General features: G+C 42.1%; 1 protein-coding gene across 1 annotated transcript; it reads right to left on the bottom strand.

The window, feature by feature from the left end:
* LOC100354024 (acyl-coenzyme A synthetase ACSM4, mitochondrial) lies at positions 1 to 25,167 on the bottom strand. Its single transcript, XM_070064773.1, has 11 exons — positions 25,042 to 25,167; positions 24,396 to 24,606; positions 20,528 to 20,735; positions 10,584 to 10,703; positions 8,556 to 8,679; positions 7,163 to 7,243; positions 6,923 to 7,024; positions 6,349 to 6,476; positions 6,152 to 6,251; positions 4,138 to 4,257; positions 1 to 501 (listed from the first exon to the last, which is right to left on the bottom strand). The coding sequence occupies exons 1-11, from the start codon at positions 25,165 to 25,167 to the stop codon at positions 415 to 417; spliced, it is 1,407 nt and encodes a 468-aa protein (XP_069920874.1). The 3' UTR covers positions 1 to 414.

The following is a 25,167-nucleotide window of genomic DNA, read 5'->3' as shown; positions in this document are numbered from 1 at the left end:
ATTACCTGTACTCCTTAATTTAACATTAATATTTTAATCCAGCTTAAAGTTTTAGTCTCAAAGATGTTAAGCAGAAAAATTTCTGTCTTAAATATTTCTCTTAGAATAGTTATTCACTTTATTTTTAATTAATCAGCTATAAAACAAATGAAAGGTTCATGTACAGTGTCCTTTGCTAAGTAATAATTTGAGCCCCACTATTTTAAACATTACTGATCATTGGATTGGTCATCATTATAACAGTTTTATTCCCAAGTATTTTTAGAGTTTTTTTCCCTTTTTATATTTTGGCTAAGTACAGAACAAAAACTGGAATTTTCAACTAGGAGAAATCTTAAACATTTTAACAGAATAGTCGCTGAATTAAAAGAAAACAACCATGTTGCTACTTAATCCTTCCATTTTCTGATCAAGCTATCTTCTTCCCCATTCTTGATCTCTTAAAACGTTGCGTTTGATTTTCCCAGTGATTGTCTTTGGGAGTTCTTGAACGAATTCCACCTAATTCACAGAAAAACATTATGAGACTCTTGATTGCATTTTGCCTTAACTGTCAGCACAGTAGGAAAGAGCTTTTACGAACCTGAGGCTATTTTGAGAGTCTAGATTGTCCTAGCCTAAGCTCACTGAACTTTGTAGACATGAGAATCTTGTCCATTTATATATAAGGACGACAGTGAAACACCACCAAATGGATTTGCACTGCAAAGTCACTTATATGCTTTGTCAGAAGATAATCCTTTACCACAGTCCTTTCCCCTGGATCAAACTAGACCTAGTGCCTCTGTGGGCCTTTGAAAATGGAGGTTTTACTTAAAGGCAAAAAGAAGTTCTTGGCTTTTGAATTTAAGAGCTGGGTCTTGCAAGTTCTGAGGAGGAAATTTGTAGCATAATTTGGAATATATATGATGTTTCTCATGCTGTGCCTTGACCTTAAAATCCTCCTTGTTCCCCTGTGTAGGTAAAATGTGCTGTCTTTTAAAATGCCCTCAAACATTTCTGAAAACCAAAGGATCACTGACTCAAAGAATGGAGAAAGTGTTAAAATAGTTGAAACCAATAAATAGAAATGAACTTTTCAACCGTTAAAACCTCAGTTCAGGCCGGCGCCGCGGCTCAATAGGCTAATCCTCCGCCTTGCGGCGCCAGCACACCAGGTTCTAGTCCCGGTTGGGCGCCGGATTCTGTCCCAGTTGCCCCTCTTCCAGACCAGCTCTTTGCTGTGGCCAGGGAGTGCAGTGGAGGATGGCCCAGGTGCTTGGGCCCTGCACCCCATGGGAGACCAGGATCAGCACCTGGCTCCTGCCTTCAGATCAGTGCGGTGCGCTGGCCACGGCGGCCATTGGGGGGTGAACCAACAGCAAAAGGAAGACCTTTCTCTCTGTCTCTCTCCCTGTCCACTCTGCCTGTCAAAAACAAACAAACAAACAAAACAAAAAACCTAAGTTCATGGGGGCTAGTGCTGTGGTTTAGCAGGTAAAGCTGCCTCCTGCAGTGCCAGCATCCTATATAGGCACCAGTTCAAGTCCTGGCTGCTCCATTTCCAGGCCAGCTCTCTGCTATGGCCTGGGAAAGCAGAAGATGACCCCAAGTGCTTGGGCCCCTGCAGCTGCATGGAAGACCTGGAAGAAGCTCCTGGCTCCTGGCTTTGGATCTGCTCAGCCCCAGCTGTTGTAGCCATTTGGGGAGTGAACCAGTGGATGGAAGACCTCTCTCTGTCCCTCCCCTCCATATCTCTTCCTCTCAAATAAATAAATAAATTTTTAAACAACAACAAACCAGTTCGTAGTTGTATTACTCAGGTCTTAGGTGAAATTAACTACCTTTTCGATGAAATGACGCCAACTAGAGATCAACCAAAAGGATTTTGGCACTAGAAGGAAACAGCAGTGCCATCTCTGAGTCTTGTATAGAATTATTCTTAAACCTTATGATGGTTTCAGGAAAGATTCCACAATTCCTTTGGGTACTACCCTTTTCCTGCCTTGAGTGTGGTCACTTGAACTTTATTAAAGGCACATGCTTTGAGTTTCTAAGGGTATTATGGCCAGGAGTACTAAGATAATTCTTATGGAATGGGCCCAATTAGTCCTGCAGTGACTGAGTATTACAGAGTTGATTTAAGAATTCTATATTATCTATATTCTGTATTTATAGTGTCCTAGTACAAAACATTTCAAGACGAAAATTCTTAGGGCTAAACAAATTGAAAAGATGGCCTCTAACTATATAACATGCTACTATAAACTCAAAACCCAATAAAGTCTAATACAAGGGGTCTTCAAAGTGTTCATAGGAAATGAATGTAACCAAAGAGCTATACATGATTTTCATTTTTTTGGCACCAAAAAATGGGTACTAACTTGTTAAAACATTGCTGAACAGTATCTAGTTTGAGACATTAAGAAAGCTAAGAATTTATTTTGAAAAGGACTCATAACAGACCAACATGAGTTCAGCTACAACTGAGGCAAGAACAAGCATCAAATTGTTGGTGAAGCTTGGGTAGAAGAGTGGCAAAACCATTGATGGCTTACAGAAAGTTTGTGGTGACAATGCCCTAAGGAAATCAGTTTACAAATATAGGACTCATTTTAAAAATGAATGAAATGGGGGCCAGCGCTGCAACACAGTGGGTGAAGCCACCCCCTTGTGGTGCTGGCATCCATTTGGGCTCTGATCAAAGTCCCAGCTCCCTGCTAATGCACCTGGGAAACCAGCAGAGGATGGCCCAAGTGCTTGGGGCTCTGCACCCATGTGGGAGACCTAGATGAAGCTCCTGGCTCCTGGCTTTGGCCTGGCCCAGCCCTGGTCATTGCAGCCATTTGGGGAGTGAACCAGTGGATGGAAGATTCCCTCTCTCCTCTCCCTCTCTCTCCCTCTTTCCTTTCCTTTCCTCTCAAATAAATCTTTAAAAAAAAAGTGATGATGTTGAAGATAAAGCCTTTGGGGGCAGACCATCTACATCAATTTGAGAGGAAAAAAAATAATCTTGTTCCTGCCCTAATTGAATAGGGCAGACAGTTCACAAAAATAACAGCCAATAGCTCAATGGATATCAAAACTGTGCCCAGATCAGTGGCAGACAACAGAAGAGCTTTCAATGAAAGTTTTCAACAAGCAGGGTCATGATCCTGAAGCAGTTCTTTAAGAATTGTGACTGGAGGGACTGGCATTGTGGTGTAGTGGATAAAGCTGCCACCTGCGACACCAGCATCCCCTAAAGGCACCAGTTCATGTCCCAGCTCCTCCACATCTGATCCAGCTTCCTGCTAATGGCCTGGGAAAGCAGTGGAGGATGGCCTGAGTGTTTGGGAGACCCCAGTGAAGCTCCTGCCTCCTGATTTAGCCTAGCCCAGCTGTCTGTTGAGTGAACCAGTGGATGGAAGATCTCTCTGTGTGTCTCTTTCCCTCTCCCTCTCCCTTTCAAATTAAAAGCATTTAAAAAAAGAGTTGTGGCAGGAAATTAAACATTTACAGCATGATCCTGAAGACAAAGCACAATCCAAGTAATGGCTACCAAGAGGCAGAAGTGGTCCAGTCAAAGCAAATGTGTACTGGTCCAAAGCAAAAGTCATAGCAGTAGCTTTTGGGGATGTTCAGAAATTTTGTTGTCGTTTTGTAGAGCCAAAGGAAAAAAAATCTACCTATTAGGAGAGGATTTTAAAAAAGTTAGCCAAAGCTTTAGCAGAAAACTGCCTCAGGAATCTTCACCAGAAAGTCCTCAACCACACAATGCCCCTGCTCACTCCTCTCATCAAACAGAGGGCATCTTGTGAGAGTTAGAGGGGAATAATCAGGCAGCCACTTTAGAGTCCTGATTTAGCGCCTTCTGACTTCTTTTTGTTTCCTAATCTTAAAAACATCTTTAAAGGCACCCGTTTTTCTTCAGTTAGTAATGGAAAAAAAAAAAAAAAGACTGCACTGACAGATTACCAGGACCCTCAGTTCATTAGGGATGGACTAAATGGCTGGTATCATTGCTTACAAAAAATCTATCTTTATGGAACCTATGTTGAAAAATAGTTTACATTATTTTTAAAAATCTTTTAATTCCACTTCTCTGTGAACATTTGGAAGTCCCCTCATATTAGCATAATAGTTTAGTAACACAAACTTAACTTTTGGACCACTTACCTTTCTTGGATATTTGTAAGGTGCTGTTGATTTTTTAACATGATCCTGAAGCTCAAGGGTTAATTCCTCTAGATTGGAGGATTTAAAGGGTGCTGATAAGACAACAAAAGCTTTCACCACCTGCAACAGGAAAGTCAATTTATGTTACTGTCTTTGTTTTTCAGACACATGAAGGTTTTTTTTTTTTTTTTTTTTTTTTTTTTTTTTTTTTTTTTTTGACAGGCAGAGTGGACAGTGAGAGAGACAGACAGAGAGAAAGGTCTTCCTTTTGCCGTTGGTTCACCCTCCAATGGCCGCCGCGGCCAGTGCACTGTGGCCGGAGCACCACGCTGATCCGAAGGCAGGAGCCAGGTGCTGATCCTGGCCTCCCATGGGGTGCAGGGCCCAAGCACTTGGGCCATCCTCCACTGCACTCCCTGGCCACAGCAGAGAGCTGGACTGGAAGGGGAGCAACCGGGACAGAATCTGGCGCCCTGACGGGGACTAGAACCCGGTGTGCCGGCGCCACAAGGCGGAGGATTAGCCTAGTGAGCTGCGGCGCCGGCTCACGTGAAGGGTTTTGGAACCAATGTGGAACACAGGTACTAACTACTTTTTAATACCTTGAATGATGACTTGCAAATACCAGACATCACCTACGAATGAAACTCAGATATAATGATAAAGTGAGATTTTTGAGATCTAATAGAGATGAATGTTATGTGAGTGTAAGGAGTGCAGTTTGTACAGCTAACTGCCATGTTCTAGTTTCATGTCATGCATATATTTACCATTTCAGTCATACTGGTCCTATTTATTATACAGGAAAGGCAGTCCTGAATTTATAGTCCTGAATTTACTCTGTCAAATCCTCATTGCTGGAAGCGTACCGTAGTGGGATAAATGGAGGCTCTAGAGTATAGGATTTGAAGGGCATTTGGGGAGGCCTAATCTGGAAAGGATACTGTATCAGGAAAGACTGACTTATCTCTAAAAGGGCTTTCTTTTCTTGTATTTTTAAAAATAATTTTTGCATTTATATACAAGGACCACATTTCAGGTATTTCATATGTACACATTTAGGAGCATCGTGGCCTTGTAGTTTTTGTTTTTCTCTGTAATGCTGTTTAAAACTCAGCAGTTACCTAGTGTTTGAGATAACTAAGCTTACTATATATTATTATTCGTACATCAATTCCAGTTGGTGCTTACTTCAGCTGATCAGTTTCAATCAATTATATTAAGAGAATGAGAATATGGTAGCAAGAGGAAAATACTTTGGAGCATGGAATAGATCAAGAGTTGAGAGTATATAGGAGGTGATAGTATGGTATCCGTAGTGTCACTGCAGTGGCTTACCGGTCTGTGAGAGGGAGATACAGAAAGAAATGTGTGAAAGGAGGATTTTAGATGCGCTGTTTTGACATCTTTCCACTTGCTGAGTCTGTAGGAAACTTTCACGGGGAAAGGAAGTCTGGCCAGTGGGCATACCGTTCCTCGGATCATGTTGGCTGGAGATGTGATCTAAGATAGCCAAAGGGGATCCTAAGATTTGTGTGAAATGATTGGAAAGAAAGCTTGCTGTTTTCCTAGAGGGGCGGGGAAGGCTGCCGAGCTGTGTAAGTCTGGAATTGGTTGCTGTCAAGTAGAAAGAACAGGCTCAAATGGAGCCAACATAACAAATAGCAGAGCAAAACGAGGAGAAACTAACTCTTGCCAACTTCACATGAACCCTCGGATGTAGCTGTACCTGAATACCTCTTACTAATATGAACAAAAGCATTTTTTTCTTTTGAATTAAATGAGTTGGTGGTTGAGGTTTTGCCACTCACCACTGAAAAATCCTAATATACCCCTTAAGGGACAGAATTCATTTGCTAAGTTGATTGCATAGGATACATTTTTTTTTTTTTTGCCATATCTGTGCCTCATTAATGAGAATTAAATGATTAATCTTGATGTGATCTTGAACATGATTAAATGGGATAGAACTTAAAAATATGCAATTGCTACTTTAATCTGGCATTCACTCTACCTCTCCCCGGATTGGATCTGGACTACTGACAACAGCCGATTCAACCACTGCCGGGTGCTCGATGAGTGCACTCTCCACCTCAAATGGCCCGATACGGTACCTGAGCGGGAAAAGAAAGCTTTGAGCACTGTCCCCCCGAGGAGGAGATCTCCTTCTCTGACAACTTGGGCCTTTCTAAGAGTGGCAGATGTACAAACCCAGAGGATATGATGACATCATCTGCTCTGCCGACAAACCAGAAGTACCCATCAGTGTCCATTACTCCTCTGTCTCCAGTGACATAGAAGTGTCCTCTGATTGTGGCAGCAGTCTTCTCTGGATTGTCCTAGTCATCAGAGATGGTATTTGGGGATTAGTTTGGATACAACAGAGATAGGGGTATGATACCCATTAAGTGACTAGTGCTTTACACATTGTACTTCTAAAGGAAATTAAGTTTTTTTCAAAAAAGATAATTCCTCCTACAAAATACAAAAGGTCTAAAAGGGTATAATAAAAAGTAAACCTTTCTTCTGCCTCCAATGCCCCCAAATCCTCCCCAGGCCTCAGCCTTCCCAGTTTTCCTTGTGAAGACAAGCGCCGAACCTGTTTTCTTAGGCATGGACTACCATCTTTGCAGTACTCTCAGGTGGTACTCTCCCCATTTTACAGCCGAGGAAATAGACTTGGAATTTGTTACTTGCCCAGGGTTATATAGCAGGATATGGTGGAAATGAAATGTGAAACTCATGTCTGTATTAAAGTGTGATAGCACTATCCCCATGCTCATACCACGTATTCAGAGAAGAAACAGAAGGGCCGTGTGGACTTGACTCTGAGGGCAATTTCCCCCTCCTTGCCAGGTGGTAGGACACTGCCATTTTCATCTATAATCTAGAATGAAAGAAACAGTTCGGGTTATCAAAATGTTCTTTACACAAAATGGGAATGGGTTATGAATAGTTGTGTAGCAAGTAGCAGAAAACTGCAAAACCTTCTTTTGTGGGCCAGTGAGACATTTTCTCAACCCACCTGGACATCATAGGGCAGCACTCCTTTCCCCATTGAGCCTGGTTTAATTTCTTGTCCCTTCTGATTGGCACAAATTATTCCCTATTGAGAAGACATGTTTTATGTATATGTGTGTAAAAATTCATTTTCTGTAGATATTTATATTATGACAATGAGACTTAAGATTCAGATCTGGATCATTTTCCCAATGTGCAGCTCATCTTCTGAAATGTGGTTTTAGGCCACTAGTCTTTTTTTTTTATTTTTTTTATACATTTTAGGCTTTTATGCAGTGAGTTAAATCATAAGGGAGTGAGAGCTTTATCTAAGAGAGAGAGGTAAATCTGGGTTCATACCGAGCACCAGGAACCAGCCACGTGGAGGAGCATCTAGGCCAGGAAGCCTAGGGTGGGTGGCCCGAAGGCCACGTGCCCTGGAGGCGCAGGGCTACAGCCAGCCCTCTCCTGGCAAAAAGCCAGCGCCAAGAAGAGAAGGGTGGGACACACCATGTGCCAGGCTTTTAACCCACTTCCAAAGGGGAGTGGTTAATTAACCTGATTGGCCGGTGGGCACCCAGGTGTGGCCAGGTAGGGGCATGAGGTCACACAGGGGTGGCCACTAGTTCTTAACTTCGAATGTACATCACAATCACCGGGAGTTTCTGATTTAGTGGGAGTAGGATGGGGGTCTAGGAATTTGCGTATCTTTTAAAAAACATTTATTTCGCTATTTTTAAAGTCAGAGTTAGGAGGCACAGAGAGAGAAAGATTTTCTATCTGCTGGTTCATTCCCCAGAAGGCCACAATGGTCAGTGCTGGCTCAGGCCAAAGCCAGGAGCATCCTCCAGATCTCCCATGTAGGTGACAGGGGCCCAAACTCTTGGGCCATCTTCTGCTGCTTTTCTCAGGCCATTAGCAGGGAGCTGGATCAGAAATGGAGCAGCCGGTACTCAAAGCAGCACCCATATGGGATGCCAGTGTCATGGGCAGTGGCTTTCCTCACTATGCTACATTGCCAGCCCCAGGAATGTGCATTTCTACCAAAACCCCAGATGATGCTGATTCTGCTGGTGTGAGGACCACACTTTTGAAAACCACTTTAGACTCCATTAAGCACATCTTGGAATAGATTCCCCATGGAGGCACACGGGGGGTCCTTTCCAGCACAGTTATGAACTTCACCAACCCCTCGGACCCCTGAAATTTCTCCTTAATGGAGAGGGGGCAGAGAGACTGTGTGAAATAATCACAGCCTTCAGCCAAACCCAACTGAGCAATTCACAGGTTTTGCTAACAACTGACAAGGTAAAGTATTCTGGGAAACTAGAGCATGATTAGGGCACTTTAAGAGCTCAGTTGACAGTCACAGGGCTGAACAGCTCCCAGTGTGTCCAACGTTGCTCTTGAAATAATACCACTTCTGTCTGTCCGTAGCCCTCGTACAGCTCCAGCCCAGTTTGTGCCTTCCACTGTTCCAGCACCTCTGGATTGAGTGGCTCTCCTCCGGTCAAGCAGTGCCGTAACTTCTTGAATTTATATCTGGAGAGAGAGAGTTGCATTTGGTCTTTGGGGAAAAAAAACCCAAGTAGCATTAACTGCAAGATAATTAGAACATTCAAGCAAGAAGCCAAGGAACTAGGAGAGGCAAGTCTTAGGAAAGTTCATTCAGTGAATATTTGTTGGACCCTTAACTATATTGCCAGACATTGTTCTAGGCACATAGGCATATTAGTGATTGAAACAATGATTTCTGAAGGAGCTTAAATCTTAGCAGGTGGAGAATTTAGCTGTTAAGGAAAAAGGTGGAAAAAATACTAATGGAATTTTATGTATCATTGAGTATTTATTAGACAAATGATACAACCAATGATACAGCTGAGCAGGTGCTATGGTGAGACAGTTTCAGGAGAGCTCTTAGCATCCTCTCAACCTCTGTTTTACAGATAAGGAAACTGTAGCTCAGACAGGTTAAAGAACTTCCCCCAGACCCTCCAATTATAAAGGGGTGGTTTGGATATTCTGTGCTCTCCATTACTACTCATAGTCTGGTGTCACCATGCCTCTGAGGTGGTTCTTAATCTCCTCCTATGGGTGAAGTTGACTGAGGCTGAGCAAGGTCATCTTGAGTGTCTGAGGTCACACTTTTAGGAAAGAGCAGAGCCTTACATGATTGACTTTGAGCTTGGTCTTTTGTTTTTTTGTGTGTTTTTTTTTTTTTTACATTTTATTTATTATTTATTCGAAAGGCAGAGTTACAGAAAGAAGGATGGAGAGAGGGAGGTCTTCCATTCGCTGATTCACTCCCCAGATGGCCACAACAGCTAGGGTTAGGCCAGAGTGAAGCCAGGAGCCTGGAACTTCCTCCAGATCTCCCTGGGATCCAAATATCTGGGCCATCCTCTGCTGCTTTTCCCCAGCCATTAGAAGGGCACTGGATTGGAAGTAGAGTAGCTAGGACGTGAACTGGTACCCATAGAGGATGCCAGCATCTCAGGCGGCAGCCTTACCCCTGCACCACAACATCAACTCCCTGAGCGTGATCTTTTAACCATTGGCCTTACTGGACTCAGCTGAGAAAGCCTGAGACAGCCCAGTTCTCCTACGGTGAAGTTCCAGTGAGTGGAAGGTGTGGGTAAGACAGGAATCATGCATGTTCCAACTAATCCGTAAAGAGCTCCTGCAATTGCCCTTGAAATGTGAAGATCATATTTTGAGGGCTACAAGGGAGCTGACACTGACTAAGAGAAGAGATGACTCACACCTGATTTATTCTAACCACAGCACTTCCCTCCTGGGCATCCACACTTTGGTGGGGCAGAGGGTAGACAGGTCTGCACTACTCACATGGTTTCTCTCTTCCTTTCTCCTTTCCTCCATGTATACCATTTGAATTAGTTTAATAAATATACATTGCAGCTATTGGATGTTTGGGTAATTTGGATAAATTGAATATAACCTTCATTAGTTTTTATTCAAAGAAGTATAAATCTATTTATTTTATGTTTTTGTTTTGTTTGGGCTGTTTCTAAATTACCATATTTCTAAAAGGGTGGTAGTAGTGGACAAACTTCTTTGAATGAGACTGTAGGATTTAGGTTGTCCTAGAAAAATGTCCAGTTGCCCCCTGGAAGCTATCCCAGTGGTTCTTAAGCTGAAGGATAATTTTGTCCCACCTCCCAGAGACACTGGGCAATGTCGAAGGACATCTCTGATTGTCCCAAATCAGGGGAGACACACTGGCATCTAGGAGGTAAAGGCTAGAGATGCACTCACGTATCCTCTACTCAATGCACTGGAGAGCTCCACATGACACAGAATTATTCAATCCAAAGTGACAATTATGATGAGATTGGGAAGATCTGTCCTGTGCTGAAAGGGGGAGGGCTGTGATGCCGAATGATGGCTTTTGTGTGTGGTGCAAATGGAGATTTCTGCCCAAGTACCTCTTCAGGTCCTTCTGCACAAGCATCCGATACACAGTGGGAGCACTGCACAAAGTCGTGATGGGGTAAGTGGTAAGCGTCTGAATGGGAAAGAAAGACACAGATGTCAAAAGCAGTAAACTTGGGGCCACAACTAATGCATCTTCTCATTCTCTTTCATTAATTCATGCCCATCTCATGATCACTACTGAAACAAGAAAGCAAATATTTATCATTTATTACTATGTGACTGTGTGTTGGGAATTTCCAGTTGTTGGAAAGAAGTGTATGTTATAGAAACAGACATACACAAATTTAACAAGTAATTGATTCACTTTGGAGTTTCAGAACAACTCAAGGTATGAACTGGTGCTATGGTTTGAAAAAGATGTGGCTGCTGAATTCATACAGTTATTTAAACCCCAAAGTCATAAACTAATGATACTAAGAGGATGGAAACTAAATCCAATTATGGTGTTTAGGAGTGGGGCCTAGTGAGAGGACCTTAGGCCACTGGGGGCGAGCCCTCAGAAGGCTGTTCTTAGGAGAGGTTTAGTTATAAAAATCTGAGTCGGGCCCAGCTGCTTGTTCTGCTTCCTGGATCACTCTGTGATGGTTCCTCTGCACCTGCTTCCTCTTCGCCATACGTCAGCCTCATCAGATACCAAACCAGCAGGGCCTGCCTGATCTTGGACTGTGAACATCCAAAACCGTGATCCAAAATAAACTTCCTTAGTAAGCAGCATAAGTATTTTGAAAACTGACAATTTTTTATTTTACTTCAGGGCTACAAGTTACCTTCCATAGTGGAATTTTATAACCTCTGCCCGTACAGGAGTACTTTAAAAGTTCATAGAAAATGAAATGAAAAGATAGTTTATTATGGTACACATAAATTTTGAACTCCACATCTAATTTTTTTCATAATAAACATTTTCTGTGAACGTTTTAAAGACTCCTCATATACTCATATATTCACTTATAGCACTTACTCTGAATGTATAAAATAACCTACTGGGCCCTTCTTAGCATAATTCCTATAAAAGGATATGTCCTTTTGTGTGGATGGATAAAGGCAGACATATGCATTTTTCAAGGTCTTTTTTTTTAAAGATTTATTTTTACTTTATTTGAAAGGCAGAGTTAGAGAGAGAGGGTGAATGAGACAGAGAAAGGTCTTCCATCTGCTGGTTCACTCCCTAAATAGCCACATCAACCAGAGCTGGGCCAGGCTGTAGCCAGGAGTCAGGAGATTCTTCCAGGTCTCCCACATGGATACAAGGACCCAAGCATGTGGGCCATCTTCCACTGCTTTCCCAGGTGCATTCGTAGGGAGCTGGATTGGAAGAGGAGCAGCCGGTTCTAGAACCAGCACCCATATGGGATGCCAGCATCACATGCGGCAGCTTGACCAACTATACCACAACGTTGGCCTTTTCTTAATGGCTTAAATTTTTGGGAACTCAATTAAACCTCCAATTCCTTGAATCATCTAATGGTATAGGCATCTTAAATCTAGAGAAATACTAGTGTTTTAGAGGTCCTCTTTCTAGAGGAACAAGTTCCACCATGTCATTTAACATATTGACAATGTGTATGAAATGTAAGCATTTGAGAGATGACTCTCAAGATGTGTGTATAGGCTATCTTGATTGTCATAGAATAACTTTATCTATAAATGAGCACCTCTACTGTGTACACTTGGTTCCTAGATTCTAATTGCTTTTTTCTAAGTGTAATGTATTTATTTAAGAATAGAATAAATTTGGCCGGCGCCGCGGCTCACTAGGCTAATCCTCCGCCTAGCGGCGCCGGCACACCGGGTTCTAGTCCCGGTCGGGGCGCTGGATTCTGTCCCGGTTGCCCCTCTTCCAGGCCAGCTCTCTGCTGTGGCCAGGGAGTGCAGTGGAGGATGGCCCAGGTGCTTGGGCCCTGCACCCCATGGGAGACCAGGAAAAGCACCTGGCTCCTGGCTCCTGCCATCGGATCAGCGCGGTGCGCCGGCCGCAGCGCGCTGGCCACGGCGGCCATTGGAGGGTGAACCAACGGCAAAGGAAGACCTTTCTCTCTCTCTCTCTCTCTCTCTCACTGTCCACTCTGCCTGTCAAAAAAAAAAAAAAAAGAATAGAATAAATTTATGAAGGCTTTTATAGCATTTAAAATTAAATTTGATAGCACCTACAAATTTCTGCTTTGTAAAGCAAAAATGCTTATTTTAGAAATGTAATTTTTTGAAACTGTAGAGTTAACTTATCTTCTTCATTGCACTTTGCACACTTCAGGTAGAGGTCCCAATTCTTATGATATCCTACATTTCTGTTAAGACCCTCAAACTGCCTTCTCAAATCAGTTAGCAGAATAATTTGGTGAACAGCTTCTGTTCACACACAGGTGTGGTAGGTATTTAATAATACTTACATAATTAAACTGAATTGATTTTTCTTGGTTGAAAAACAGCTGTACTGATCACATTTTTCTATAGGCTAAAGCCATCTGATATCCTAGTCTAGTCATCTTTGGCCAAGAAGGCAAATGCCTGGTTTCCAAAAGAGTGTTGTGTTCTGAGAATTAAGAAAGTGAGAAACAGGGTGAGAGGATAATAGAAGTAGCTACTCTGGGAGAAAGGCCACCACACCCTTAATCTCCACTTAGGAATTCAGATTTACCAGCTATTATATTTGTTTCACTGAATCAGAAATGAAAGATTTGTTTAGACTGGAGAATTGTAATCTATTATTTAGAACCAGGCTACAGATTAGAGTGGTCGCAGCCACAGATTCAGTGACACTAGCAAATTCTCAGCAATTTGAAGCAGTAATCTGGATCTCATGCCTGTATTGTGGATGTTCCCCCAAGACTCTGTTAAATATTTTCAAAAGCCAGGTAGACTTTGCTTCTTTAAAAGAATGATTACAAGAAGCCTAGCCTGCTGAAGAGATTATGTCTCTGTGGCCTCTGGGGGATATGGAGGAGCTGTAAAGGCAAACGTAGCTGAAGGTCATGACTCACATCTAGGAAAGTGTCCATGTCAAACTGGGCCATCCGATGCACAAAAACACAGGCCCCCTGAAGCCAAGAAGAAAACACGCTGCCAATAGCGGCCTTGATCCAGCCAGTGTCTGACATGTTCCATATGATATCTGAGGACTTCAAATCCAGCCAGTACCTAAACAGACAAAAATAAATAAATACATTTGAAAGCATTTGGAAAGCAATAAACTTGCCCTAGAACCTTGTTGGTCTGAGAGTGAAATAGGAGGCTGGTTTAGCACAGTTTTCTGAGTTTGCCTATTGAGGTAATGACTATTTATTGACCAGATATTACGTGCCAGGCATTGCTCCACAATAGTGATCAAAGGAGAGCACAACTTTCATTTTATGGAAATGGACAATAATTATACAATAAAGTGAGTTAAGTATATAAATAAATATTGTCATTTCAGATAATGATAAATTCTATGCAGAAAATAAAACAGGGTATTATGAGAGTTTCACATTAGTCTTTCTTGCAGTAAGGCCTTTCTGGGTGGGTAGATTTGCCTGAAATGAGAAGGAGCCAGACATGGTATCATGGGATTGAATCAGTATTTATTACTAAATTCTTGCTTAATTGGTTGGTTAGATGGTGCCATATACTGAGCTAGGGGTGAGGCAGGGACAGCAAGAGTTCTGTTTTATAGATGTGATTTTGAAGATAGCTTATTGCCATTTAAGAAGAGGTGTCAGGCAGTTTGATATGCATGTTAGCAACTCAGACATAATTTACTGAAAGCAGAATCCTCTCCCTACCTTCCACAAAGGGTGTATCCAATGCCAAGACTGCTTTGAGAATGCTGTGCCATCTTGGGAGAGCCTGTGGTCCCACTGGTGAAATAAATGGCCATTGGTTCTTGACTTCCTGTCTCTACACAGCTATGCTCTTCAGAGGCAGACCTGCAAAACACAGACCCCAAGATGGTGGCAAAAATTGGAAGAGTAGTATCGATGCTGATATTTCTTTTCTCTACTACTTGGCCATCTTGTTAACCAGAAGAGAGTTAATGGAACTGAACCTGATCCAAAGCTTCCCTTGAGGAACTCCTCTATCTTGGAGGGACTTTGAAGATCAGTACAAAGATTTAACAACTCAAATATTCCTCTTCTTTTCTTAGCTTCATCTTCCTATAAGCCAATTAAATACTCAAAATAGCTTTCCATATAGGTAACCAATGAACCTGCATTTCCTTTATTTAAACATCATTTCCTAAGTGATTTTTTTAAAGATGTATTTATTTATTTGAAAGACAGAGTTAGGGGAGCGGGAATCTTCTACCCACTGGCTTATTTCCCAAATGACTACAATGGCTGGGGCTGGGCCCGACAAAAACCAGGAGTCTGGAACCCCATCTGGGTCTCTCATATGGATGGCAGGGGCCCATGTACTTGGGCTATCTTCTGCTGCTTTCCCAGGCTCATTAACAGGGAGCTGGATAGGAAGCAGGGCAGCAAGAACTTGAACTGGCACTCATATGGGATACTGGCATTGAACTGCACCACAATGCCAGACCATCTAAATGAAATTAAAAATTTTTTTTAGTTTAAAAAATCTATGCATTTTTAAAAATAAATATTGAATCTTTGTAAATTAATATTTCAGAATCTTTTATACTTAAAGGAAGATCCTTTGGCTTTTGAATCAAACTTTTACATAGCTTTTGTTCCGTATCTTCAGCATGTTTGGAACATGTCTGAAACCACCCTACCCATCATACTGAGAATGGCATGATGGAAAGATGAATGAATTGGGTCCATGTTAACTTCATCAAACACTGAATCAGTCAACCCTCCCTCAGTTCATCTTGCCTCTGTGCTTCTTATTTGTGAGATAATAGAATTCTTTGTATTGTTTCAGTCACTTCTTGGGTTGCTAAAACCAAAAGTATTCTAACTGGTAACAATCTCTATAAGATTGTGTGTAGATAGTACCAACAGTTCCTTTGATCTACTTCTGTATAAGTACATATGCCATCCCCTCATTTTGAAGGGTGGACCAGGTATCCTCTCCTTGCATCTGGGCTGGCCTTGTGACTTGCTTTGATGACTACAATATGGCCAAAATTCTGGGATTTCTCAGCCCAGGCCTCAAGAGACTTTATAACCTTCCCTTTCCCTGGGATAGATGTGGGACAACACAACAACCATAGTTCAAACTGCCCTGCTGGAAGAGGAGGCCATGTGTGGCACAACGGAGGAGCCTGAACTGACAGGCAGCAGATGAACTCTCCATGGGTACTCCAGCCCTAGTAAATACCAGCTGCCCTGCTGAGCCCTGTGTGCTTTTCTGACCTGAAGGACCATGAGCAAACAAAGTGATTGCTGCCTTGCATCACTAAGTTTGGGGATGGCTTGTTACTCAGTGATACATAACTGATTTAATATCTAAGAATTTTTGAGACTCTTGTATCATATTCTTAAATTCCCTGGTTGAAGGAAATAGGGACAAGGATGCCATTTTCATTAATCTTGATAATAAATTCGTAAGATTGCCATTGAAACTATAAGCCGAAGAGGATTACTATATACATATACTATATTGTCAAAAATAATTTCATGAAATATTAACATGGCTTTCTTGGTAGCCTAATTTCTTCCCCCAAAATAGAAAAATAATACTCAGTTGCACTGATTTTCAGTATAAATGTAGGATGAAGTCACAACGTTTGGCTAGAAACAGGAGGGTTTCCTCACAGTGTCTAACACACTGGTGATGGTGGGAAGGCAGTAAACTCAACACAAATGGAAAATGCTTGATATTGGGGTTTCTTTGTTTTTGTTTTTAACTAAAAAATAAAAAGATACAATCTGTGAGTGACAGGGAGATGTTCAAGCAGTGATTCTGTTGACTGACGTCATTTGCCCTGACATCTGAGTTCTGAGTTCTCTTTTCAGATTTTTGGAGTTGACTACATATCGATGACTTCCAGATTTGTATCTTTACCTCCATAAGTCTAAGGCTCATATACCCCCTGATAGAATTTGAATTTTCACACACCTTTCGAACTCAGTATGTCCAACTCTGAACTCATTGTCTTAACCTCCTGTGCTAGCTCTTCCTCCAGCTTATTAGTTAAGTCCCCATCTACCCAACTACCCATATGAAAAAGCAGGTCAGCCTTAATGAATTCTTCCTTCAACTTCCGTGTCCCATCAGTCTCTCCAAGTCCTGCTGGTTCTTTAGTTTGCCCCCTCTCCTCCATCGTAGTCACCAGAGCTCAGATTTAGATCTGCATAGTCTCTACCCTAGATTAGGCTGTACGATGGTGTCTAGGTCCAACCTGATCCTCCTCAAATTCATCCTTTATACAGTTGCCAGAGGAATCTGTTTAAAATCCAAAATCAACCTTGATCATTTGCTTATTAAAAGCCATCAATGGTTCACATATTTTTAATATTTAGCATGGCATTTGAAATATTTCACAGTCTGGCCTCTTCTTCTTCCAACCTTCACTCAGACTCATATTTAGTTATACAGCTACCCAGAAGGGCTTTAGTCCATTCCTTGCACACTTCAGTGTGTTTTGTTTTTGGGTGGGTTGGTTTTGTTCTCTTTTGTTTTTGCTCATGCTGTTCCTGTGCCTAGAACACTATATTGATTCCCTCAAGATCAGAACACAAGATTATTAGCTCATAGTACTAGGACAGAAAAAGAAAAGATTAATCCCGCCTATAATTTTGCACTTTCTCTATCCCATCGTGAATAGTCTAGGAAGTTGTTCATGGTCTCGTATCCTTGGGAGCAGAAGGGTGAGAGGCCATGTAATTAACTCCTTGAATGGAAAATTGACTCTAACTATGTAACATTAAGCCTCATTATTGCTTTCTGTGGTTTCCTGAAACACAATTATCCCTTCCTTAGCTTTTAGAGAAACAAGAAATCCATGGCCTTTTTGAAATTATACCACTCCAGAATTGTTTGTTTGAAGTGGAGGTTCCCTCCAACTTGAAAACCTCCCCGCAAAATGTACACGTTTCAATGTGAAATCCATGAGAGTTTGCAGTCCTTTTCAATCTGTTAATTTTAAGGCCTCTTGGAGACTCAGTAGAATGTTGCAGAGTTGTTCAGGACAAGAGTCTCTGAAGTGAGGCCAGGCTGTGGCATAGCAGGTGAAGCCGCCACCTGCAGTGCCGGTATCCTAAGTGGGTGCCAGTTTGAATCCAGGCTGCTCCACTTCTGATCCTGCTATTTGCTGTCGCCTAAGGGGGCAGTGGAGGATGCCCCAAGTACTTGAGCCCCTGTACCTGCGTGGGAGACCCGGAGGCAGCTACTGGCTCCTGGTTTCAGATCAGCCCAGTTCTGGCCATTGCAGCCATTTGGGGAGTGAACCAGTGGGTGGAGGACTTCTCTCTCTCTCTTTCTCTCTCTCTCTGCCTCTCTGAAACTCTGCCTTTCAAATAAAAATCTTTTTTTTAAAAAAAGGGGTCTCTGAAGTGGGGGTGCTTGTTGCTCAGGGAGTGTGCAGGGCAACACTTACAAGGAAGAAAATAAAGGAACTTCCTTTATCTGTATCTTTTTACTCATTTTCTAAAGCTTCCATTTCTGGTATTTGTATAATTCACAGAAGTACATGTACACCATTTATAAACACATACATACATACATACATACATAGATGTGTTAGGGAGTGTGTTAAAAATATTTTACTGGTGGAGATGCATATTTGATTAATCAGAATACCACTGCCTTAGGAATCACGACACTGTTGAATGACTTTGTTAAGTTGAATTTGGTAATAGCAGTGATAATTACTGTAATATTTATGGAGTAATTACTGTGTGCCAGACATTATGCTAAGCATTCTATATACTTTATTGCACTTGATTCTACAACCCCATGAAGTAGATACTATTTTTATCCCCATTTTATGGGTAGAATACAGAGTTTCAAAAATTTACTTGATTTTCCCAAGGTTACACAGCTTATAAAAGACACAAACAGGATTCACTAATGTGGCCCTTGGGAGAGAATTCGAAAATTGACCAATCGAATTTTGTTTACATTAATTAGTGGGCTAAAATTTCATCCTTATAATGGAAACTGCCCTATTATTCAAAGGATTTATATACCTTCCCTTTCTATAAACTTCTCTGGAAGGATTTTTTTTTTTAAAGATAGAAGTTATTTAACACCTCTTTGAAAAATAATGCCATTAATTAACATTTTTTTTTTTTTTTTTTTTTTTTTATTTTTTGACAGGCAGAGTGGACAGTGAGAGAGAGACAGAGAGAAAGGTCTTCCTTTTGCCGTTGGTTCACCCTCCAATGGCCGCCGCGGCCGGCGTGCTGCGGCCGGCGCACCGCGCTGATCCGATGGCAGGAGCCAGGAGCCAGGTGCTTTTCCTGGTCTCCCATGGGGTGCAGGGCCCAAGCACCTGGGCCATCCTCCACTGCACTCCCGGGCCACAGCAGAGGGCTGGCCTGGAAGAGGGGCAACCGGGACAGAATCCGGCGCCCCGACCGGGACTAGAACCCGGTGTGCCGGCGCCGCTAGGCGGAGGATTAGCCTAGTGAGCCGCGGCGCCGGCCATTAATTAACATTTTATTCACTTAACAGCTCAGGAAGCATTTTCTCATATTTTCTCATATTGGCTTATTTTACCCTCAAAACAACGCGAGATCCATATAGTATAAATACCTATGAAAACTGAATTAAATTATCTGTTTTGTTCATTCATTTATTCGGTAAATATTTATAAAGCACCAACTCTGAGTTAGGGACTGGGGATAAAGTGATCAAACAGACAAAGTCTCTACTTTCGTGGAGCTTATAATTTAGGACAGGCCTTGGTAAACTTTTTCTTTCTTTTTTCTTCTTTCTTTCTTTTTTTTTTTTTTTTTTTTTTTTGACAGGTAGAGTTACAGACAGTGAGAGAGAGAGACAAAGAGAAAGGTCTTCCTTCCGTTGGTTCACTCCCCAAGTGGCCAAAACGGCTGGCGCTGCGCCCATCCGAAGCCAGGAGCCAGGTGCTTCTTCCTGGTCTCCCTTGCGGATGCAGGGGCCCAAGCACTTGGGCCATCCTTCACTGCCCTCCCGGCCACAGCAGAGAGCTGGACTGGAATTAGAGCAACCGGGACTAGAACCTGGCACCCATATGGGATGCTGGCGCCACAGGTAAAGGATTAACCAAGTGAGCCACGGTGTCGGCCCCGGTAAGCTTTTTCTATAATGAGGCAGATAGCAAATATCTCAGGCTTTTTGTGCATGTGCCCCATGCACAAGGCAGGCTTTGTACAATGACTCAGCTCTGATGCAGTAACATGAAAGCCACCATAGCCAATGTGTAAACAAACGGGCCTGACTGAGTTCATATGAAGCTATTTACAAAAACTGGTGGTGGGCCGGATTTGGCCTATGGGCCCTCATTTGGTAACCAGTGCCCTGGAGGGGAAAACCAGACTCTAAATAAAGGAACAAATGAAGGGACATGATGACTCTGATAGTGATCAGTGCTATCCAGTGCTATCCAGTGATAGAGTGGCTTGAAGGTCTGCTGTAGATAGGATAGTCAGGGAAAGCCTCACTCAGGAGAACACGCTGAGCTCTAATCAGACAGCAAGGAGCCAGCTGTCAGGAGGACTGGGAAAGAGCATTCCAGGAAGAAGAAACAACAAGTGCAGAGACCCTGATGTCTCTACGTGCTTGAAGAATAAGAGAGAGTGTGGTGACAGATTGGTCAGGAGAAGTTAGGCCAGGGTCAAGCCTTGTAAAATATTCATCATGGCCATGGTAGGAAGCAGGAAAATGGAGGCCAATCCTCCATTTAAAGCCTTCTGCCCTTAAATTCTTTTATTGGATTATTTTCTGGGAAAGAGCCTGGGTCAACTCACAGTATTTCTGAGTCCTTGGAGACAAGGAGACTCCAGGATGTAGCTGTGATGTAGCTGTGATTTGTTGCTCGTGCTGCAGGTAAGCTGGGAAAAATACTCACTGAAACAGCTCCTGGAAGCTGAGCCACCCATTCCGGCTCTCTGGAGATACCAGGAGTTTGGTCTTCAGATGAGGACACTCTGACACGATGGACTCCACCGCTGGGGCCACTTCCTCACTGGCCACAATGCACTTGGCCTTGGACACGCGTAGCCGGTAGAGGATATCTTTTGCTGTCAGCTGGGTTGTTCCCGGCATAAAGACAAGCCCTGGGAAGGACAGAGAACCCTGAGCTGAATAGAACTGTTGCCCAATAGTTAAGACTCTGTGTCTGGGTGGGGAGAAGCTTCAGAGTCCAGCCATCAATTATTCCCTCTTTGGTCCCCAATGGTGTCCCACAGGACCCTGATCACTGGGTGATCCTTAGAGCACTGGCTTTGGTCTAATCTCCTGGCCTTACAACTTACTAGCCTGTGACCTTGATCACTCTGGGACTTCTTGTCCTTATTTGTAAAGTGGAGATAATAGTAATAAGTATTCGGCATTTAGTAGGTGTTATAATGGTGGGCCATTATGTAACATTGTAACGTACTATTTGATCATTATTTTGAAACACTTCAATAGCACTTTACAGCTCATAACACTTTATAAACACTCTCTTGTTCTATACTCTAAACCAATGATCTCCAAAGTGAATTTTGCAAGGCAACCCATTGGAAATGAGTAAAAAAAAATACTGGAGTTAAGTAAAATTAAAGAGTTACTAGAATTCTTTTTATGTTTTTATCTCATTTTTATATATATTACATAAGATGCATAGTATATTTGTGCACTAGAACAGTATAAATAACTCAGATAAGTCGATCTATGTCCTAAGTGTTTTTATTGATTATATAAGCAAAAACGCGTAGACTCTTTCCTAAGCAACCCTTGAAGGTCCATGCAGTTGTTGCCATTTGATGGAATCTGAGATTTGGCTGTTGAGCAGCCAAGCCAGCTGTCAGATTGTGGATCCCAGAGATCTGGCATCGTCCATGCTTGCACAGACTAAGTTGGCCATGTTTATTTTATCCCAACTTCTCACTCATCCTAAACATTAGCTTGAAATGGACTTTTCCTCATGAGAATAATATATGAGGGCTCTTCAAAAGGTTCATGGAAAATGTACATTTTCTTAAGTACCTTCAGAATGGCAGAATTAGATGAAAGACACAAAGCTGGTGATTTACGTTTTCTAAAGTGAATCAGTGGGGAAGAAATGGAATTTATATAAAGCAGAACAGACAGCCACAACCATTTATTGAGCACTTACTAGAAGCCTGTTATCTCACTTAAAATTAATCCTAGTGCATAGATGACAACTTGCCCAGTGGTTGTATTATCAGCAAATTACAGAGCCAATATTCACAATACATTGTCCAGACTGCTAAGACCTGTGTCAAATACTAGAGTACTTATTTCTTGGTGATTTCCCTGAAGTTAGTGAAATAGGGAGATGGAGAATTGAATTCCTAGGAAAGTTTATTTTATTGAGTATATTTTGAATGCTCTCAGATGTCATCCCATCCTGAAGAAAGAAAGAAATATGCGAGAATGAAGAATGGTTAAGAAAATACCTCAGAGCATCTCAGAATGTTACTCAATATAAAATATAATTTATTCTATAAACCACTAAATGACTCACAAATAGTTTGTACTCTTGATGGATTTGTGATGTGAAGATGCTCAATGGCTAGACCTTTGACTTGAGAACCTAGTGAAAGTTTTCTTCTAGTGGATTTCAGATAGCAAGTATTCATCAGAGAGCAAATATCTTGGACTTTAGTGATACACTTTACAGCAAAAGCAAAAAGTTTTATGATGTGGTATAGTAAAGGCAATCCCCACATTCACACAGAAGACCTAATGATTATGGGCTAGAAAACAATCTTTGCCGCCGGCGCCGCGGCTCACTAGGCTAATCCTCCACCTTGTGGCTCCGGCACACAGGGTTCTAGTCCCGGTCGGGGCGCCGGATTCTGTCCCAGTTGCCCCTCTTCCACGCCAGCTCTCTGCTATGGCCAGGGAGTGCAGTGGAGGATGGCCTAAGTGCTTGGGCCCTGCACCCCATGGGGGACCAGGATAAGTACCTGGCTCCTGCCATCGGATCAGCGCAGTATGCCGGCCGTAGCACGCTGGCCGTGGCGGCAATTGGAGGGTGAACCAACGGCAAAAGGAAGACCTTTCTCTCTGTCTCTCTCTCTCACTGTCTACTCTGCCTGTCCAAAAAATAAATAAATAAATAAATAAATAAGATAGCATTGCCACAGGGCAATAGCCTAAGACCAATATAATAATAATAAATATGTATTATAACAATAGAAGACAAATAGCCTAATCTCAGGACCAGATGGAGGATGTAACTGAGATTCTGAGGGTTGTGGAGCCAAGATGGGCTCAAATCAGCAAAGGAGAACACGGAGTCATGAGCCGTGTATTATGAAGCTTCTCCTAGGAAAAGTTCAACAATCAAAGATTATAAGAAGAGCATTTGTAAAAGAAAAATATAAATGGCTAATAAAAAAAATACGAAAAAAAAAAGAAAACAATCTTTAACTTCTTGCTTTACATTTAATTAATCAAATGTTTTAAAGCATTTTTTTGTGTTTGGGGTTATTTTTTGGCATATCATAAGTTGTGTATGTTATGTTAAGTAGTATTAAATACATTTTGTAACAAATAAAACCACCCTTAATCTCCCAACCCACAATTGGTTTCACATTTGCAATTTCCCCTTTAGAGTTAACACAAAAATTTTATATTTTGCTGGTTTTATTTAATATTGGCAGTAAGAGCACTTTCAACATTATTTTAAAATCTCTATTATGTTAATATTATATTATCCTTATTATAAATTATCTTTTCAGTGCTATCTCATCCAATTGAGGTACCATAATTTCAATAAGCATGACTCAAATGAACTTAGTTCTCAGCTAAGTTATAGTATATTTAGTCATTCTATTTGTTTCTAATCTTTTACTATATTAATGATATTGCAAAAAGCATCTTTATAGTCATCTATCTCTTGGTGTTTTATTTATTTTTAATTGATGTATAAACATTTATGTCATGTTTTAGAGCAGAGGGATTGGCCAAGCTTTCTAAGTAAAGATTCAGACAGGAAATATTTTAAGCTTTGCAGGTCACAGGATCTCTGCCTCAGTAGCAGTTCTGCTGCTGCAGAACAAAGGGAGCCGCAATATGTAAATGAGCAGGGCTGTATTCCATTGGAACTTCAGTTACAACATCCGATGGCCAACCTGGGGACCAGGGTGTGCTGACCCCTGTCCTAAAGGGGAAAAGAATCCTGTTGGAATGTTTATTGGAGGTACATTATAAATAACTACTTTGGGAGAAAATGTGTCATGAGATACATTCATCTTTTTCTCTGGAAAGAGGCAGAGATTTTCCAACCGAGGTTTGCAGCTATAGTCTAACATTGCTAGCATTCTCAGATGATGTTTATTCTTTTCGTATTTCCATGTCTGGAGAAGTAAATTCTCCAGCACTTTCAGAGAAGTAAATGCTGGGTCATTTTGATGAACATGTCATGATCCAGAACTACAAAGAAGCAGTTGGTACTCCCGTTTGCTTTTTTAGAGCTTTGTGCTTAAATCCTAATTGCATAGCTTTCCAGATATGTGACTTTGGCAAACTTCTTAACTTCTCTGAACTTTGGTTTCATCTGCAAAAAGACAAAGCAAAACGAATACCCACTTCTTAAGGTGGTTATTATTACATTGTAACTACTCTTAATTTCAACTCTGCTTCCCCTGTCCTCTCTCTCTGTGTGTGCTCTAAGTACAGGTTTACTCATAGCTGACATTTCAGAAAAAGACTCAGTCTCTCAGTTTTGGCAGGATTTAGAAATGTTCGATATTGGCACCGACCTGTCCGCATGCAAGCCACATTTACAAGCCACCACTCTGGGATTCGGGGCAGGATCACGGCCACTCGGTCTCCTCTCTGCAGGCCGCAGGGCTTGGTGAGTACGTTGGCAGCCTTTCGAGACAAGGTGCCCAGTTCTCTGAAGCTCCATTTCACCTCATCCCCTCTGCCATTCACCCACCAGAGGGCTGGATTGGCTGGTCTCTCCCCTGCCTGCCAGGGATGCGTGAGAAAGAGAGGCAAAGGCTTACATGACTGGTTACAAGATAGATACTAGGACATCTGCCCTCTCTCCCCTGTTTTTGTGCATTCTTGTAACATCACCCCTATTTGACTTTCAGGGAACATAGCCTTGATGAGACAACCCATCAGGGCGCTTGCTCCACTCTGACTAGTGGGTGGGCCTGTGGCCAAAGCTGGGCAAGTCAGAACCTTCCCTGGCCTTTGAATTTTCTGAGCAGGACCAAAGATAGAAAATGGCTGGTGCTTTTACATCCCCTGGGAGCTATCCTGTCTCTTGTCCTTGCCAAGACTGAATGTCCAGTTTCCAGCCCAGTTTTACAAGCTCTCTCACATTCTTCCAATGAATAAATGCCCTTTTTGCTTAAGTTACATTCTGTTCCAACCAAGTGACCTTGGTGAATGTACTGAGTTCAGTGAGGAACCTGACATCTGTTGGTAGCCAAGGGCTGAGGTGTGGATTTCCCAGGTCACAAAGAGCAGGGTAGAGGGGGCATGAACTTCTTGATTGATTTCCTTGATTGGTTTCCCCAT

Source organism: Oryctolagus cuniculus, chromosome 19 (assembly GCF_964237555.1).
Source record: "Oryctolagus cuniculus chromosome 19, mOryCun1.1, whole genome shotgun sequence".
NCBI lineage: Eukaryota > Metazoa > Chordata > Mammalia > Lagomorpha > Leporidae > Oryctolagus > Oryctolagus cuniculus.
Note: the sequence above shows the minus strand (reverse complement) of the source record. Positions and strands in the feature narration are given on the sequence as shown.